The 18,781-nt window shown below is 29.9% G+C and overlaps 9 protein-coding genes across 9 annotated transcripts; 2 read left to right on the top strand and 7 right to left on the bottom strand.

Annotated features, from left to right (window-relative positions):
- Positions 1 to 37: 37 nt before the first annotated feature.
- PPL_04171 (uncharacterized protein) lies at positions 38 to 1,170 on the bottom strand (the record flags this gene model as incomplete). The annotated part of the gene is made up of 3 exons (XM_020575081.1): positions 38 to 44; positions 107 to 164; positions 927 to 1,170. 3 exons carry the CDS (start codon positions 1,168 to 1,170, stop codon positions 38 to 40), a joined length of 309 nt encoding a protein of 102 aa, XP_020435495.1.
- Positions 1,171 to 1,709: 539 nt separating this feature from the next.
- dstC (transcriptional repressor) lies at positions 1,710 to 4,350 on the bottom strand (the record flags this gene model as incomplete). The annotated part of the gene is made up of 3 exons (XM_020575080.1): positions 1,710 to 1,910; positions 1,982 to 3,905; positions 4,211 to 4,350. 3 exons carry the CDS (start codon positions 4,348 to 4,350, stop codon positions 1,710 to 1,712), a joined length of 2,265 nt encoding a protein of 754 aa, XP_020435494.1.
- Positions 4,351 to 5,196: 846 nt separating this feature from the next.
- On the bottom strand, positions 5,197 to 7,246 carry PPL_04169 (uncharacterized protein; the record flags this gene model as incomplete). Its single annotated transcript, XM_020575079.1, has 4 exons — positions 5,197 to 5,246; positions 5,396 to 5,440; positions 6,602 to 6,632; positions 6,932 to 7,246. 4 exons carry the CDS (start codon positions 7,244 to 7,246, stop codon positions 5,197 to 5,199), a joined length of 441 nt encoding a protein of 146 aa, XP_020435493.1.
- A 383-nt stretch (positions 7,247 to 7,629) lies between these two features.
- PPL_04168 (uncharacterized protein) lies at positions 7,630 to 8,926 on the bottom strand (the record flags this gene model as incomplete). The annotated part of the gene is made up of 2 exons (XM_020575078.1): positions 7,630 to 7,637; positions 7,699 to 8,926. The coding sequence occupies 2 exons, from the start codon at positions 8,924 to 8,926 to the stop codon at positions 7,630 to 7,632; spliced, it is 1,236 nt and encodes a 411-aa protein (XP_020435492.1).
- Positions 8,927 to 9,612: 686 nt separating this feature from the next.
- On the top strand, positions 9,613 to 10,406 carry PPL_04167 (dCTP deaminase; the record flags this gene model as incomplete). Its single annotated transcript, XM_020575077.1, has 4 exons — positions 9,613 to 9,659; positions 9,781 to 10,047; positions 10,109 to 10,205; positions 10,302 to 10,406. 4 exons carry the CDS (start codon positions 9,613 to 9,615, stop codon positions 10,404 to 10,406), a joined length of 516 nt encoding a protein of 171 aa, XP_020435491.1.
- Positions 10,407 to 10,581: 175 nt separating this feature from the next.
- On the bottom strand, positions 10,582 to 12,005 carry mgm101 (mitochondrial genome maintenance protein MGM101; the record flags this gene model as incomplete). The annotated part of the gene is made up of 2 exons (XM_020575076.1): positions 10,582 to 11,740; positions 11,944 to 12,005. The coding sequence occupies 2 exons, from the start codon at positions 12,003 to 12,005 to the stop codon at positions 10,582 to 10,584; spliced, it is 1,221 nt and encodes a 406-aa protein (XP_020435490.1).
- Positions 12,006 to 12,486: 481 nt separating this feature from the next.
- PPL_04165 (kelch repeat-containing protein) lies at positions 12,487 to 14,250 on the top strand (the record flags this gene model as incomplete). The annotated part of the gene is made up of 1 exon (XM_020575075.1): positions 12,487 to 14,250. The coding sequence occupies one exon, from the start codon at positions 12,487 to 12,489 to the stop codon at positions 14,248 to 14,250; it is 1,764 nt and encodes a 587-aa protein (XP_020435489.1).
- Positions 14,251 to 14,449: 199 nt separating this feature from the next.
- On the bottom strand, positions 14,450 to 15,157 carry PPL_04164 (uncharacterized protein; the record flags this gene model as incomplete). The annotated part of the gene is made up of 2 exons (XM_020575074.1): positions 14,450 to 14,906; positions 15,102 to 15,157. 2 exons carry the CDS (start codon positions 15,155 to 15,157, stop codon positions 14,450 to 14,452), a joined length of 513 nt encoding a protein of 170 aa, XP_020435488.1.
- A 699-nt stretch (positions 15,158 to 15,856) lies between these two features.
- Positions 15,857 to 18,780, bottom strand: PPL_04163 (uncharacterized protein; the record flags this gene model as incomplete). Its single annotated transcript, XM_020575073.1, has 3 exons — positions 15,857 to 15,973; positions 17,081 to 17,111; positions 18,668 to 18,780. 3 exons carry the CDS (start codon positions 18,778 to 18,780, stop codon positions 15,857 to 15,859), a joined length of 261 nt encoding a protein of 86 aa, XP_020435487.1.
- Position 18,781: the final 1 nt, after the last annotated feature.

Here is an 18,781-nt window from a genome sequence, read left to right as displayed (position 1 = left end):
TTAAGATTAAAAGATCTAAACAAGTTGTTTGTTCTTTTTAAATTCTGGATTAATTTATATATCCAGATATCTAAATTTGATAACAATCTGTGATATTATTATTTACACTTTTGAACGACTCCTTATATCACTTTCTGAAATCTTATTTGTAGTACTACTACCATCTTTCTTTAAAAAGAACCTGATTATATTTCTGTACATGCTTTCAAGTCGAATTCTTTGTTAACTAATCTTTCTTTAAATATGTCTGGTGACCAATTGTTACTTCTTTATATTTTTTGGAAATGTTTTTTTTTTTATTCACTTAAATTGTTATTAAATTTAGAACATTATTTTTATTACCAGACCTTAATTTACTATAGTCTTTATAGTCCAATTGTAATTTTCAAAAAAAAAAAGGATATAGATAAATATTCATGACAAACTTAAATTTCTCAAATAAGTAATTACTGGATTTATAAATTTAAATTGATATTTATTTATTACGTTGAATTTCATTACCAAGGTTGAGAGATTGGCATATAGGTGATAAAAAATTCCACTTATTTCTTTGGCAAGGAATGAGGAGTAGTTGTTGTGGTTCAGGGACATAGAACACAGCTTTTGAGGCTTACTATCGTGTTGGAAGGCAAGTTTGAGACTTTTGGTCAGTCCTCCCATTAGAATATATATATATATTCATCAAAGCAATAACATACCTCTTTGTGTTGGAATTCTTTGTATTTTTTTATCGGCACAAATACATATTCCACTCCTTCTTCAACTTCAATTTTTCTTTTAGTAACTTTTTTAATCAAGAAAATGAAGTATGCAAAAGAAATAAATGTTATTGAGTTTAGGTAAGAAGAAAGAAAAGAACGTTGAGGAAGAGAAAGAAGAATTGTATTAGTAGCAAACTTCGAATTGGTTTTGGATTTTTTACATACTTGTAGTGGTATCTTCAAGTTTGAGGTAATTTCTGAGTCTAATGATATCTCCTATGTTGAGCCCAATATCAAGTAGATAATGCTTGTATTCTGGATCGTTGACGGCAATTTTGATTATAGAAAGAGTATCAAAGCCATTACTCAAAAATGAAGCAGCTGTGACAGATCTACAATCAGCGTTTGAGAGAACCTGCGCAAGTGATTGTTCTGTTTCAATTGTTATTGTTGATGTTGTTGTACTCATTTTAAAAAATAATAATAAAAAATAGATAAAAAGTTTAAAAAATAATCTATAGTTTAAATAGTGAAGTTTCTTTATATATTTTATAAAAATAAAATAAATTAAAAAAAATATTTTTAATAAATTTTCTAATAACTTTAATTAATAAATAAAATAAAAATGTTATCATTGAAATAAATATTAAAAAATTATAATATTGTCTTTTGTTTTTTTTTTTTTTGGATAAATTTATTTTAGTTATATATATAATATATTATGTGTTATGTTGTTGATATACTTAGTGAATTTGGATGATGATTAGATGAATGATTGATTGTTATGATATGGTATGGTATATACAAGGAAAAAGTAATAAACAAGTTTTGGATTTAGTTGTTGATATGGGGGTGGGACAAGTAAGTTGTTCTTTGAGATTCAAAGAATCTTTGTGATGTAGTTTATCGAGTATGTTGAAAGAGGATAGGATATTGATTTTAATGAATCGATTGGCACGTTGCAGTTGTAAATAATAAAAAACATGTTTCTCCACACTGCACCAATATTTAATTTAACATTGGCAGTGAATCGTAACCGTTGGTCGCAGGTAGAGCCTCTCTCTTTGAATAGTATGGCTCCAATACAACATCCTTTGGGAAATTTCTTAATCTCGGTTCACCTGTTGTTGGATCAATTGTCAACTGAAGTATCTTTGTAAATTGTGGACACTCTGCCAAGAAATCTGGAAGAGTCTTTTTAGCACCAGCCTTTAGGTTGTTATTAAAAAAAATTATTAGCGATATAACTATTTTAATAATGATATGTATGTTTTACTTACAGTATCATCAGCTTTAACTAAATAATGTCTAATTCTCTTTTCAGGATCAGGGTCGTCTACTTTGTAACCGATTGCGAAATGACCAGCATGTCTTTCACTGAAACGAATCAGGAAAGTACCCATCTCTTCATTTTTCAGTGCTTCTTCAACGCTCTGTCTTGAAATGAAACCATAGATCAAACCGGACTGCCACATGGAGCAAACATGACGTTGGTAACGAAGTTTCTGTAGTCCTTTACCGAACCAATTCCAAAAAGTATCAAACATTGCCTGTGTAATAGTGGCACGACCGCCAAAGAACTGTTGATGTAAATAGATAAGTTCGTGACGCGACAGGTATCTGGTCGGCTTTATCGAGTCTTGACGAGTGGCGCGCAAGAAGTGACGTTGCAGCTTGTTGGCGTACGAGGCCCAGGCTATCTCGGCATTGTTTCCGAAACTGTCTTTCTTTAGGAGAGTACCGTCGGACTCTTCATATTGACACTCGTTGGTGATGACGATGAACGGCGACGATGGTGGCGACTCAATGTTGACCGGTGTTCCACCGACCACCTGAACCTGCATTCCAAACTTTAGTGTCACCGGATTCTTTCTTGTACCATTTAGGAATTTCAAATGATATTTGGCTAGACGTTGTACTTCGTCCATACTGACCACTTCTGTCTCTATGGTTTTGGGACTGCTGCTTGACTTTGAACTCTGTTGATTCTCGACGATCATTGTTGCCTTGACTTTTCCAATGAGCTGCAGCTCTGTTCTTGTTCCACTGAGCAGTTGAACAACGACGGGATCGTCTTCCAGTGGTTTGCACTTGGTGATGACCATAGGGAATGGTTGCTCGATGACGACGAGAGCGGCGATCGTAGGGGTTGGCGATTGTGGACGAACTAGCAACTGGAGTTCCTCGTGATACAGCTCCAGTTGAATCGATTGGATAGTGAGTTCGTGCAGCAGGAAGACGACGTTGCGTATCTCTGTTGGCGACAATACGAATGTCTGGTCGATCTGTTGGAGCGAGGTCAACTCGGCATCTATCTGTTTCTTGAGGGTGTTTTGCTCGTTGTCCAACATCTGAAATGTCTCTTTCTGTGGATGTGCCAACACCTGTTTCTGTACGATCTTCATCTTTTCCAACTGATCCTTCTGCGCCAAGTGAAGTTTCAGACATTCATTGATAATCTGTTGATGTGGTTGCAATGGTTGATTTCCAAATGGGACGACCAACAGATGTGGAGGCAGTGGAATTGGTTGTTGATTTTGCAATTGTTGTGGGATCACTGGTACTGGAGTTGGTAGTTGAAGTGAAGATTGTGGAGGTGACTGTAAAATCTGAGGTGGAGATGTGTGCATTATTGTCTGTTGTTGTGGAGGCGACTGAATTTGAATATGTTGAAGTTGTTGTGGTGGAGATTGTAACATTTGACCCATCTGTTGTTGATAGATTTGATTCTGTTGTTGCTGTTGTTGTTGCAAATCTTGTGGATTCATTAATATTTGTTGAGGTGAAGTCATTACTTGTTGTTGTGCTTGTGCTTGTGCTTGTGCCTGTGCTTGTTGTTGTGCTTGTACTTGTGCTTGTTGTTGTGCTTGTGCTTGTGCCTGTGCTTGTAACATCATTTGTTGTTGCTGCAACTTGTGGGCATCATCGATATTGGTACCATTTGTATAATAGGTGGGTTGTTGTGGTGGAGATATCATTTGTTGTTGTTGTCCGTTTTGTGGCTGTTGTTGATAGACTTGCTGTCCGTTGTTTGTATAAATATTCTGCAGCTGTGGTTGTTGTTGTTGCTGCTGCTGCTGTTGTTGCTGCTGCTGTTGTTGTTGCTGCTGTTGCTGTGGTTGTTGTATATTTGTATACAATTGAGCTGTTTGATTCAAACTTTGTTCTGGTTTTACCATGAAATTTGATTGTGATGAACCGTTACTACAATTTTTTTTTTTTGAATTTCAAAAAAGTTTGTAAATTAATATATATTAATATAAAAAGTAATTAATTTATATATATTAAATTTTATTATTATTATTATTAATTAAATATGGATTTTAGGAAAAATAAATATATAAATTTGGATATTATTGTAACAATTATTATAATAATGAATGTCGATGATTATGATTGATGATGATTGTTAATTTAATTTATAATATTAATATATAATAATTTATGGATGATTATTATAAATTGAGCAATATTATCGAATTAGGATAAATAAAGGACAGATTACATACTCTAAAAAGGTCATTAAAGACATTAAATCATCGTTGGTAGTGAAACCATCTGCAGAAAGATCATCTACAGCTTCAGCTTTCACCTCAGGGAATCCACCACTTTCATCCTGTAAAGATTCCAAAGTTCTCTTTTTAGACATTGTTTTTGAATTGAATCAATAAATTGTACAATTTGGTTTTGTTTTTTTTGTTTTTAATAGAGAATATTATTAATATTTAAATTATGATTATTATGCTAATAGAGCTTGCGTGTTGTGGTTGTTTTATATTGTGTTATTATTATTAATATTGCTATTTATTTTAAATACTAGGCTATACTATTTACTATACTGAGGGTGTATGTGGTTGTGTGGTTGCTGTGTGTGTGAGAGTAAATGATAGTAGTAAAAAAATATATATATTTAAAAAAAATAATAAAATATATTATATCTTTATAAATAAAAAAAAACTATGATATTTTTTGATAATATAAAAACTATTACTATAATAATGATTGAATTCAGATATTATCTTTCTAAATTTGCAAATTTTACTATAATAGTGATAACTAACTACACTTGTTTCTTGTTTACTACTATAATTATTTTCTATTGTTGTTAAAGAGAATGTTGACTGTTACTTCGAATCGATGTTGGTTGTTGTTATTTTGGGATAATGCTTTTTTTTATTATTCTATATTTATTTTAATAGAAAATATTAGTATTTGCGAAATATTTGGGTGATGTTTATTTATTAAAAAAAAAAAAAAAAAAAAAAAGTTTGTTAAATTAAAAAAAAATGGCAATAAAAAAAATTTTTTTTGTACTTACTACTATTTCTGGTAATAAAGAAATAGAAAGAGAGAGAGGTGTGAGAATAGCAGTAGGTAAATGTCTATGTGTGTGTATGGTGTTTGTGTTAGTGGTGTTAGTGTGTGTGTTGTTGTTCACCGGGTGGGGGGTGTGAGGTGATGTGATTATTAACTTGGTGTTAAGTAACAATTATTATTATTTGGTAACAAAAGATGGGTAAAGAGTTACAGCGTAAAGTAAATTTACTATCAAAAAAAAAAAAAAAAAAAAAACCATTTTTGAAAATCCGATATTCATTCATTCATTTATTTATTTGTTTGTTCTTTTATTCATCTAATATTAATTCTGATTCTGATTATATGATCATATATCTTGTTATTAAGTTAATAAATACTATCACCATGATGATTACTCAGTTGTTGTTGTTTTGTTGTTTCGACTGTATATATATATATATGATATTTTTTTAATTTTATTTAATTGTTTTTTTTTTTTTTGATTATTATATCGAAGAGAGAGATGGATGTTGATCAACTTTATATGTTTTTAATAAAAAAAAAAAAAAAGATTAGTAATATACAATACTTAGTAGTATAGTTATATAAAGTTGGATGGTGTGGTAGAGTGGTGTTGGTATGATTTTATAAATTTAGGCTATGTACCTATTTTGTTTGATTTGTTTGTTAATGTGTGTGTTTTGTGTTGGTTGTGATTTATTTATGATTATTTAAAAGTTATTACAATAAAATGATTTTCTCTAAAACATTTAAACCTGGATGATGACTGACGGAAACTCTAGATGAATATAAATATGTATAGAATAAGCAAAAAAAAACCTTCAGAATCACTTTGGTTTTTTTTTTTTTTTACTTATTTAAAATTTAAATTAAATAAAATCCCTGATGTTATTTTTTTGTTTTTCTTTTTTTGTCAAATTGCTATGCTTGGTTAACGAGCATTTGGCACTTCTTTTTGCTGATGGTTTTATTTTTTTTTTTATTATTTTTAGGCTGTTTTCAACTGTTGAGGAAAATGTCAAAAAAAAATTGTTTAAAAAAAAACAACAAATTTTAAAAAATAAAATAATTTTTTTTTATTCAATGAAAAATGTAAAAACCCATCATTTTCAAATAAATTTGAATTATAAAGAAAAACAAACTCTGTAACTATTTGATTTGAGAAGAGAATGTTTGCGTTTTTGTATTTTTTTTTTGTATCACCACATTTTTTTTAATTAATAATGTTATATTTGTGTGTGATTCAGATGAAAAATCAGATAGCATCTATTTATTTAAAAGCAATTTCTTTAATTAATTGGATTTAACTTTATTTGGTTACAAACATCAAATGAATTACAATGAGTTTAAAAAACCACCTTTGATTGATGGAGAATTTTTTAAAGATATTGAAAATGAATTGTTTCATTAACAGTCATATATCAGAACACAAATTAATTTAAATATATAATGATAATTTAAATTCCATTTTTTTGTTTTTCAAATAAAAAATAATTGTGATGGTGAGTGATCAAAGTAATTTATTTATTGAACAGTTTTTTTTTAAATTCTTAAGAACTATTTTTATTATAATAATTAGAAACCAGAAGATGATGACGAGAGGTCATCCCAAAACTATATTCAACAGAATTATTATTAATAATTAAATCCGGATGTTTGGATGACGATGTTTCACTTTAAGACATGAATCATTCTTTGAATATGGCGTGGCAAAAAGTAAATTCATCAGCATCTGATTTTTCATTTGTTTTTTTTTTCGAAAAAAATCTGTTTTTAAAAAGAAATGTTCTAAATCTTAAAAGTTTTAGTAATACTGATTAAGTCATTAATAATAATGATAAAAACTTTTTTATTTATCTGTTTTCCCTATGTAAGAAATGAAGTGCTAAATAATTCAATATGAAATAGAATACAGTGAATATCGAAAGATGACCGAGGTCATGATATTTGTTTCCATTGGTTATATCATAGTTTATGAGAAACTCTGTTCCTGTCGGGCAACGACCTTCTACCGTTTCCAGTGGGTTCAGAGGATTGCATGGTAGCTCTTTGTAATCGAATTCATTGATCAACAATCCGCGGAAAGCGTAGAATGAATAGTCGATGTGATGAATCCAACCGAAAGATTTGGGAAGAGAATCGGTACGTACAAAGAATCCAGAGAAAAGTTGATTGGTGATAATAACAGTTGCTCCAACGGCAAAAGTGATATCCATTGAGAGTGTCATATTTGAAAGTAATAGCAGCATTAGTCCAGTGGTGATCAGTGTAACGTTCAACATAACCAGAGTAAAAAAGAAATTGGCAACACCTGGATTCATATCTGCCATCCGGTGAGTTACAGATACGAATGCAATTCCCGAGATTGAGACAATTATTATCTCAAAGAGAATGTTGCAAATGTAATATGGTAAACTATGGTATAGTTGCATGGCACGCTCAGCATTGAATAAAAGTCGTCGTGAAATGAACAGTCCAACAGAGCTGAATGGTTGAAGCAGACAACCTACCATCATAAAGAATAGTAATCCAGCCCTAGTTTCCAAACCACGACGATCCATCTTTAACTTGTAAAAGCAAACACCAAACAAAAGACCACATAGAATCGATGTTAGAAATCTAACAAATAAACAATAGGGATTTCGAATAGAGTCTCTGAAATTTCTTTTAAACAATATACAGAATTGTCTAATCATATCCATACAAATATTGGAATGATTTGTATTGTTAAAAATATTATTTTCTTTACCGGGTGGAGTTGATTCATTGTAGATCTTTAGGTAGCTATCCACTTGCTGTGTATAACCTTCTCCTAGAGAGTCAGCAATTTGGTTGATTTGTCCACGTTCCGTGAGTTTGGTAACAGCATCCAATATATAGTCTGCAGGATTTGTTTCTAAAGGGAATGGTATTCCCAAATCTATAAAATGTTTAACTGGTTCTGAACCATAGTAAACCAATCGACCTTTTCCTAGAACCAACACTTTGCTAAAGAGATGATAGATTTCAGAACGAGGTTGATGAATGGAACATACTACTGTAACATGATCGATCTTTGTCAAACCAATTAGAGATTCCATAACTAACATTGCTGAACTACTATCCAATCCACTTGTTGGTTCATCCAAGATGATAATCGATGGCATAGTTACCAATCCACAACCAATATTGACACGACGTTTCTCACCACCCGACAATCCTCTGAGAACTACACCACCAGGTAGTGGACCACCTACTTTAGAGTTGGCTTTTTGACTCAATCCAATCTTCTCGAGAACCCATTTGATACGCTCTTGTTTTTGTTGACTGGAAAAAGTTGGTGGTAGCCTCAAATCAGCGTAGAATCTCAAGGTTTCTTGAACGGTTAGTGTTGGAAGTAAATTATCCTCTTGGGTAACATAGCTACAGATCTTTTTGTAACCATGACTCACAGTTGATCCATTAATTAAAATGGAACCAGATACTTCACCAGTGGTCTTTCTTTTGGCAAGAATATCAAGTAGTGTTGTTTTTCCAGCCCCGGAAGGACCAAACACTCCAACCAGTTCGCCAGGTGCCACCGTTCCATTGATATCTCTGATGATATTCAACTGTTTTTTCTTTTTTACCAAATCAAAAGATACATTTTTAAAAGTAATGGTTACTTTTCTATTGATATTATTGTTTCTCACAGTTCCTCTTTCCAAATCCAAACTATCTATTTCTACATTTTCGAGATTTGATATTTCCAAAGGATTGGCTATACTCTCATTATCATTATTAATATAAATATTATTTCGATCAATACTATTTGTTAGTGTTGGTGGTGTTTGTTGTTGTTGATAATTTTTATCAGCACCATTTTTATGATCATTGGCCTCATTATTTATTATTTCCATTATTCTTGTAGAATTATTAATACTTGTCATTTTTATTATTTATAATATTTTTTTTTTACTTTATTCTATTTTTATAGTTATCAAATATCTAACTATTTGAGTAAAAAAACAATAAATATATAACGACAACATAATTATATTTGTTAATTAATTTTATATTAATTTACATTATATATTGTAATTCAATGGTTTAATTGATGTGTGTTACTTCAAAATCGTATAATTGTCCAATCAATATTTATTTATTTACTCGTTTTTCCCACAGCAACTATTTAATAGAATTGTCATCATGATCATGTGGTAACATATATCATATATTTATTTTATTTTATCTTCTAAAATACAAATTAAGATTTACAATTTTTTTTTTGAATTTTTGAATATGAATCGTGTGAATATAAATAAATAAATATATCATCAGCAAAATCTCTTTATCTGTTTTTGAAAAAAATTTAACCCAAAATGATGACATTTTTTAATGATCAAGGTTAATATGAAAAAATTGATCCTGTTTTGGGCAAAATCAACCTGGTACTCAAATTCTTGATCATTCCTTTTTTTTTTTTTTTTAAATTAAATTATTTTTTAATTAAAAACATTTTATTTAAAATTTTTTATTTTAAAAAATAAAATAAAATAAACAAAACAGTTAAACAATCCAATCAGAACTTATATATATTAAGTAATTCTATAAATAATATAACAATACTTATATAATGACAGTGTTATCTAGAGATGAAATATTTAAGGCAATCGATAGTGGGTAAATATTATTACTATAAATATAAATCAATATTTTTATATTATTCAGATAAATATTGATTGAAAGAATAGAATTAAATATTAATCAAATATTTTTATTATTTAAAATTAAAAAAAAAAAGTGATATAAAGATTGTACCGTTTGATAAGAATGCAGTTGGTTGTGCATCTGTTGACCTGACATTATCGAATGAGTTTAGAGTGTTCTCAAAGGAGTGTCAAACTATTAAAGTTACTGCAGATACCAACTACCAAGACATCACAACTAAATTTATTTTGAAGCCAGGTGAGACATTCCTATTGGAACCAAACACAACTTGCTTGGCCATCACGGAGGAGAGAGTCGAATTATCAACAAAATATTGTGGTCTTTTAGAAGGTAGATCAAGGTATTAAATTAATTAAACTATTTTTATACTTTTATAACATATTAACATATTTCTATATTAGATTTGCAAGATTAGGATTATTCGTACACATATCGGCAGGATTCATGATGCCAAACATCAAAAATAGACAAGTATTGGAAATTTTCAATGCATCAAGTGTAACTATCATTATAATTGTGTTTAGTATTTTTAATTCAAACACTAGATCAACTCATACTAATCAAAAAAAAAACAAAATAAATAACTGTTTCTAGAATCGATATGAATTGACACCTGGAACAAAGATATGCCAATTTGTATTTATGGAGCTTAAAGGTGAAGCATCATATTCAGGTAGATTCCAAGAGAATGTACTATAAATAAAAATAACTATAACTATAACTATAAACATAACATAACATATTACATTGAATGTAAGTGTTTGTACTAAATAAATATAGAATTTAGTAGTTTGCACATTGAATTGTTCATTCATACTAAAATAAACTCTATTATTATTGTTATTATTAAATATTTAACAATTGGTCATAACATTTATTGTTGTTGATTGTTTGAATTTTGTTCGATCCAATCATAGATAGCCTTAGCTTGGAGTTGAACCTTTCCACTAAAAGTTTGTGATGCCCATTGAATGTATTGAATACCCTTTGGATCGTTGATCACATCTCTCCATGTCTTTCCACTGTATTTCTTGAATTGTGGTGGTACAACTGAATCAACATCAATCTCTTCATCATTATAACTATTATTCTGTTGTTGTTGATTGTTGTTTGAAACATTTGATGATGATGATGATGATGATGTTGTTGTTGGTTCAACATGTGTATCTTCTTGACCTTGATAGGCAATGGTTTCTTGAGGTGGCAGTGCAGATTCCGATGCCGGACTGTTCAACTCTCGCCATGGATAGCCAGGCGCTGGATTCGACTTGGTTGTCCAGAGTTTCTTCTTCTCCTTGGTTTTGACGTTCTCGTAGAATCGCTCGATGGCAAACTGCTGCTTCCAAGCACGAATAAAGTTTGGATCCCAGAGCGACGATCCAATGCCGAGATCCTTGCAGCAACGCACCAACGCATTCGACTTGGCAGCCTCGGTCGCGGTGGCAAACGAGATGAATCCGCTGTCAGAGTACGGTTGCTCACCGATCGACTCGGAGATGTAACGACCGAGGCAGTAGAGTGCGTACGGACGGATCAGTGATTGGTTCTCCACAATGGGTGGACCCATTGGCTTGAGAGCCCAACCGCCTGGACCGAACGCCTGGTTCAAGATACGACGGTATTTGATCTCTGGCAGGTAGAGCATTCCATCCGGTTTGATCTCGATGTCGTGGTTGTTCAACTCGGCCAACAAGATATCAGAGATCTCACGAGCGAACGGTTCCTTTGAGATACCATGATACTTTTCCTCCTGATAGAACTTCTCGTCGTCAAACAATACTTTTATCTGTGAACTAGTACTACTGCTATTACTATTACCACTGTTATTATAGTTTGTTGCAAATGTACGTTTGTTGTTGTTGTTGTTGTTGTTGGTCATCAACATCGAGGTAGATGGTAGATTACTAACAGTCAATCTTGTTACATTATTAACAAATCTATTGCTACTGTTCAAATTTGAAGAAGATGTTCTTAAAATAAATCTATTAATACCATTCATCTTTATATATATAATACAGGTAAAAGAAAATGATCTAATAAATATAAATATAAAAATATTAATTAAAAATGAATGAAAATCTTTAAAAAAAAATTTTTTTACAACTTTTTTTTTTTTCTAAGTATTTTTAAACAACCATCATCATGATGAGATCTTAAATTAACTCCTTTTTTTATTTAAATAAAAAGTAAGTTCTCTAATTAAATTAAATAATTTCAATGGATTGGACAAGATTACCTTAAGCTCTCCTTTTGTTTTGCATTTCGAAAACAAATAAGTAATAACATTCCAAATTCCATTTTTCGGAGTTCATATAGTTCATGCAAAGTTCGTCAACAATAATACAAATTTTGGTATTAGATATCATATCAAACTTCCGACCAAATCCAACATCCAAGAGTTGGCCGGTTATGCCAAAGGTGAAGGATTCACTGTCCCCTTTCACAAGGTGTATGCAGGTTCTCAAACCTCTGTAATAATGTTGCCTATTGAAACTGCCTACATTTGTTACGACATTGAAGTAGATAGAACCAGGATTATCTATACTCTATATGAAAACGCTAGCCTCACATCCGATGAAATCTAAATATTTTAAAACCAAATAAATAATATTTGATCATTAAAAAAAAATTAACATTAGTTAAAAAAATAAAAAAAAAACAGGCAAAAAAAGCGACTCAATGCATTAAATTGATTTTTTTATTCACATTTTTATTTTTTAATTTTGTGTGTGTGATCAATCTAATTTTTATTTAATATTAGTAAAAGTAAAAGTTAATAATGACACTAAGGTGTTTAAATCATCAGAAATCACACGAATTCATTTGTTATCAATGTAATAGTTTGATGTGTTCAAAATGTATTACCATTCATATCAGAGATCATCCTGATCATTCCGATAAAATAGAACATATCGATGAAATCAAGGATTCATTAAGTACATTGAAATTAGATGATATTATTGACACCACAACAACAAACAATAATGATAGCACTAACAGCAGTACTAATAATATTCATTCTCAAATCAAAAATAAAATTAAATCTCTTTGGGAATCATTAAGATCATCGACATCCAGATATCAAGCATTATCAACAACAGAGAATGATATCAAACAACACTTTGAACAATTACATCAATATCTAATCATTGAAGAACATAAACTACAAAGAGATATTATCAATGATAAACATACAATCACAAATCAAATCGATAAAAATGTTAAGCATTTGAAATATTTAATAAATATTATAATGTTATTTAATAAATTAAATAATAATAATAATAGTAGTAGTGATAATAATAGTAATGGTAATATTAATAACGAGGATACATCAATTATAACAGATACAACAACATTATATTCAACAACAACAATAATGGAATCAATAACAACAAGTTCATCATTACAATCATTCATCAATCATAATAATCAAACATTATTAAACGATAAAATTAATTATTATTTCAATATTGATGAACTTCTCAAACAACATTCCAACGATTCATCATCAATATTATTAGATATCATTCATAAATACAACAATCAATTCAATGAATCAACAACAATCACAGACAATAATAACTTAACATTATCATCATATAAATTATCAATCAAACAACCTGATTTCAATCAATTGAATTCAATCATTGAACAATCAATCAAACTTGATAACATTGAATCAACTGAATCAATAAATACAACAACAACAACAAACAACAATGATAATAAACAATCTTATATTTTCACAACACACCAATTAGATGGAGCAACACTGATCAACACATCAAACAACAATTCAATTGAAGAATTAAAGTTTGATTATCAATTTAATGGTACATACTCCTCTATTGTTTCAATTGATGAATATATCTATATAATCGGTGGATATCATAATCCAAACAAATGGATTAAAATATCAGCCAAATCGAAATCAATTGAACATATTGGTGATATCGAAGGAATCAAAGGTGATTATTTTATATCGGTTTGTTATGATGGTCAAGATCATATCTATTTATTGAATGGTCACAATATAAAGAATAGAATTGATCGATTCAACATCAAAACAATGAAATTTGAATCATATCATCAATTACCTTTTGGATATGATCGTCAAGTATCATCAATGATCTTCAAAGGTTCATTATATTCAATATCATACGATCAGAATAAGCTATTTGAATTCGATTTGACAAATAGAACGATAACAGATCATGAAATTGACATTATACCATTCTCAGCATGTCATGATAACAATGGAAATTTCTTCATATTAGATCGATCAAACAAACGATTCATCAAATACAATGTTGAAACCAAACAATCAATCAATCTCAATGCGGTTCCTCTCGCAAATGCATATTTTCCATTTGTGATGTATCATCGAGAATCACCAACATCAAGTTATATCTATTCATTTGGCTATTCCAGTAAATGTAATTTCAAATATTCAATTGAATCCAATCAATGTGAACCAATCTTTAGAGATATTATTAATCATAACAGAGCGTGGTGTGCTTCCACATCAATTACATTTTAATAAATAAGTTTTGATAAAATAAATATAACACTTTTTATTTCTTTATTATTTTCATTTCTTTTCATTTACACAGCATTTTAGTGGAGAAACCACCTTCAAAAAATTAGTGCGAGAAAAAAAAAAAAGTTAAATACTGGAACAAAAAATAAATCAAATAAATAAATACCAAAAAGTGATAGATAGTATTAAAAGTTAATTATCATTTACGTTTATTGGTAGAATTTTTTGAAAATGAACTTGTAGAATTATTACTATCAGATGTATAAATTTCTAAAACTTGGTTAGATGAGCTTTGATTTTCATGTGGTATAGTATCAGTACAATCATCAAAGAGATCGCTCTTCTCCTTGTCTTGTGATCTTGATATTGGTCGCGACCAACGATAGCATTTTAGGAACAGAGTCTTGTAAAATGTTTCAGTAGCAAAATGAAAGTTTGAACAGGAAAAAATAAGCTTGATGAACTTATGCCTATTTTCAATTCCAAAGTTTGCCAAACGCTCCAACGATCCTCCAAACCTTTTTAAGATATCCCCAAAATGAGCGATGAATAAATCTAGGTAGGATGTGATATTGTTGTTAAAAAGAGTACAGTATTGCTTTCCAAATTCTGTTGATAATTCTAACCATTTTTCATTTGTTACTATCATATCATCGCTTTTACAGATTTCATTGGTGTTGGTGAGTAGAACTTCAACAGTCCACACACAGATTGTGTAGCATCCATGCGTAATGCATTGTCGGCAATGGAAGATAGCCAAATCTTTACCTTAGCATCTCAGCATCTAGTATCTGTCACTTGGAGATTGGCGGTCAGACTCAATGCCATTGACCAGCAGAAGAACCTCTTACAATAACTTAACAGTTTGTAATGTATATATTAGGATAGCAGATCGATCTACACCCATTTCATATATCTAACTTATCACCTTTTTTTTATTTTAATAAAGTCATATAGGATCAAATAATTATACGTTGATAATAGATTGACGAATAAGGGACAGTTAGACTTTTACGAGACAATTATTTATTTGTTAAAATATGTAATAATAATAAATTTATTGGAATATATATAACTAAGAGTAATGTCCTCTACATCAAAGAATAGAGTTTAATAATAGTGTTTAAAAAAATCTGTATTTCTTTTAAATCATCATTATTGTTGTGTAATTTTAGTTGTTCTATTTGTTTTAATTGCTCTTTCTTAACTACTTCTGTTGGAAGTCTCATTTATTAAAGTTTGGACTCTGCTTTTATTGTTATACATGTCGTTACGATCTCTTTCTCTTTCCATGATAAATGTGAATGAATCTAAAAATCTTCGATCATAACGTAGGTGGTTGTGGATCGTTAGTATTAATCTTATACAGTATATAGAATTTTGAAAAGCGGCACACTACTTACCTACATTATTCATCTTTCATTTCATTTAGGATAAATAATCAAAGTCAAAACAGACCGATGATATAATTGCCACCCACTTTAACAGCCAATCTCATAACGGTACAGAAGGTTACAATAAGAACTACTAATTGAATGCAATGCAATTACATGTAAAGGTTTAAGAGAGAAAGAGGTTGCTGCAAGCAAAACTACAATTAAACATGTTATTTGACGAGAACCATAAGTATCTTTGTGATTATATTATCAAGATAGAGTGGCCACATTCCAGAGATCATCACCAAATCGCAAACAAAGATTGGTAGAGTACCAACACCTGGCATCTGTTGAAGCAATAAGAGCTGAAGACCAATAAAAACAACTACACCTGCTCTACATTGGTCGAATCAACTCTTCTCCAAATGTGTTCTTCAGACTCGCTTGACGTACGTATTTCACAGTTCGACAAGTAGTTCCGATACTATTCAAACTTCATAGGTAGCCAAACAAAAAAGAGTTAGAAAGATAATTTAACAAATTAATTTCCAAAAATAGCCATGATTACCATAGATTTAACTCAAGTGACCACACATATCATGAAAAAACAATGATATTATGAATTATTTTTCTGTTTGGTAAATACTAAAACTATTATTACAAATGGTTTAAAATTAAATTGACATTCTCTGTTGATCATTATTGTTTCATGTATTTTCAAATATTTAAAAAAAAAAAATAAAAAACAAAAACCATCACGATTACCATTATGGTAAACACATCAAACAAAACAATCAACCACATCATCATTAGTTTTTTTCTCTCTCTCCTTTTGGTTTCACCTATCTTCATTGCATTTCATTTCATGCAGCTCAAATTTTAATATTTTTATTTTACTTTATCTATCTATCTTTTTTATTCATTACATAAACTAAAAACATTATTTTTTATTCAACTTTCAATTTATTTTAAACAATAGTAACAATGACCTTTTTTGAGTTTTCTTAAAAGTAAACTGTTAAATAAAGGAATTGGGCAATGAAAATTTTTAAATTAAATTTTTAAAAATAGAATTTTATTGAGATTAAAATAAATCAGCCCCAAATTTGCAATGTCATACCATTGTTTGTTTTTTCATCAGTATAAGAATAATCATAATAATAATAATAGTTAGTTTTGCAGTATTAGCATTAGTATTAGATTTATCTTTATTTTGATATAAGAGATATGGGATAGTTATTTAGTTACAAAAAAAAAAAAAAAAAAAAAGTTTATTTATTATAATATATTTTAATTATTTGAATTGTACCCATATAACAATAACAAACTAAAAAGAAAAACATTGATATTATTAATTAGTAAAGTATTCTTTTTAAATTTATTTATGTGATTGTGATTCATGAATCAATCTAATTGAATCTGATCTATGGTTTAGTTTGGTTTGGTGGTCCTACTCTATCTCTGTCTATCAATATCAATAATAATCTATTTTAAAATAATATACAAAAATAAATAAGAAACAAAGAAACAGAATAACATATATAGAAAAGAAAAAGATTGTTGACAATTAAATATTAATCATCATCAAAACAATAACAACGAGATAGATTGTATGTTCAACTTTTAGTCGTAAAAAGACATAATCCACAAACACATCAAACAAAACAATCAACACACACACTATCACTTACAAAACATCAATACACACACACATATACACCACACTATCAAACACACCACACTATATTATTATTGTTATAACAATTTGAATTGGATATAATATAATGATGTATTGGTATTAATATCTCATTGATATCACTTGTGAATTGATTAATGGTGATTATTTATTAATAATCCAATTACCTCTTTCAATTCAATCTCTAATTATATATATATAAATAAAAAAAACATGGTTCAGTATGTATCGATTGACAGAATCAACCAACCGACTTGACTAAAACAATAACACTAACCCACACACACACATACATACAATACCCCTTTGGAAACGACAACACACCATCAACAAAACCCACTTAACCAATAACTTTTCATTCAACATAGAATCACAATTCATACCCAATTAAATGAAAACAATAAAACAACAACCAAACAAACAAACAAAGATTAAAGATTAATCATAAAGAATAAATAGAATAGTTCAAACTATAATATAATATAATATTATAATCTTTTTTTTATATATTCTAAGTCTCGACTTGAGATATTTAATCACAACATTATTCCACCAAAAAACATTGTGTTTTTTTTTTACATTTTTTCATTTTTTTTTATAAAATTTTGTTGTTTTTCCACAAGATCTTTTCAAATCCAGATATATCTTTATCAAAATCAAACCAAAAATCAATCTAAATTTTAATTAATTAATTAATTGAATCAACCCTTTGCTTTTGATGATCAAGATTCAACCTAATCACCTTTTATTCATTTTTTGAAACTCTTTTATTATTACTTTTTTTTAATATTAATAAACAAATATTAATATTTTTTTTTTTGCAATTTTAATTTAGTTTAGTTTTCCAAGTCTAGACTCTATTTTTACTTATTTTTCCTATATTCATATTTTATATTTATTTAATGATTATATAAGAATGATAATATTGGTTACACCACCTCCACCAGAAAAGAAACTGGTGACTCTCCCCAATATTCTTTTGGATAAAATCATGAGGATGTGTTGGAACAGGAAGGAATTCAATCAGATGAATCAGGATCTATGTTTGGTGTGTTGGCGATGGTTCGATTTGGTTTCACAGTTGGTGAGCGATGCCTATCTGCATCGCGTATCGACTTCGACGCCACTACAGTCGTTCTTCCACTTGGATCCAACTCGACGTCGCTACCAACTAGTCCGTTACCTGCGGAATCTTGTTTCCGAGGACATTTCACATGGCGATATCGTTAGCGGACTAAGTCTGCTACCGCAACCCACCAACCAACTGATGCAAACACTCTGCCAGTCCTACTCGCATCTCGAGTCTTGGCGTATAAACTGGTCGGGTTTCTACTACGACAAGAACTTGGCGGTTGCGCGGTCACTCCAACAAATGGTATCTCTCAACTCGACCAACAATGGTCTACTCCGACTGGCCATCAACTCGTCAACATCCACCTCACAGGCACCGATCAACATT

This window comes from Heterostelium album (assembly GCF_000004825.1).
Source record: "Heterostelium album PN500 unplaced genomic scaffold PPL_contig8, whole genome shotgun sequence".
In the NCBI taxonomy this organism is placed as follows: Eukaryota; Evosea; class Eumycetozoa; order Acytosteliales; family Acytosteliaceae; genus Heterostelium; species Heterostelium album.
The sequence above is the reverse complement of the archived record's forward strand: the minus strand, read 5'-3'. Positions and strand labels throughout refer to the sequence as shown.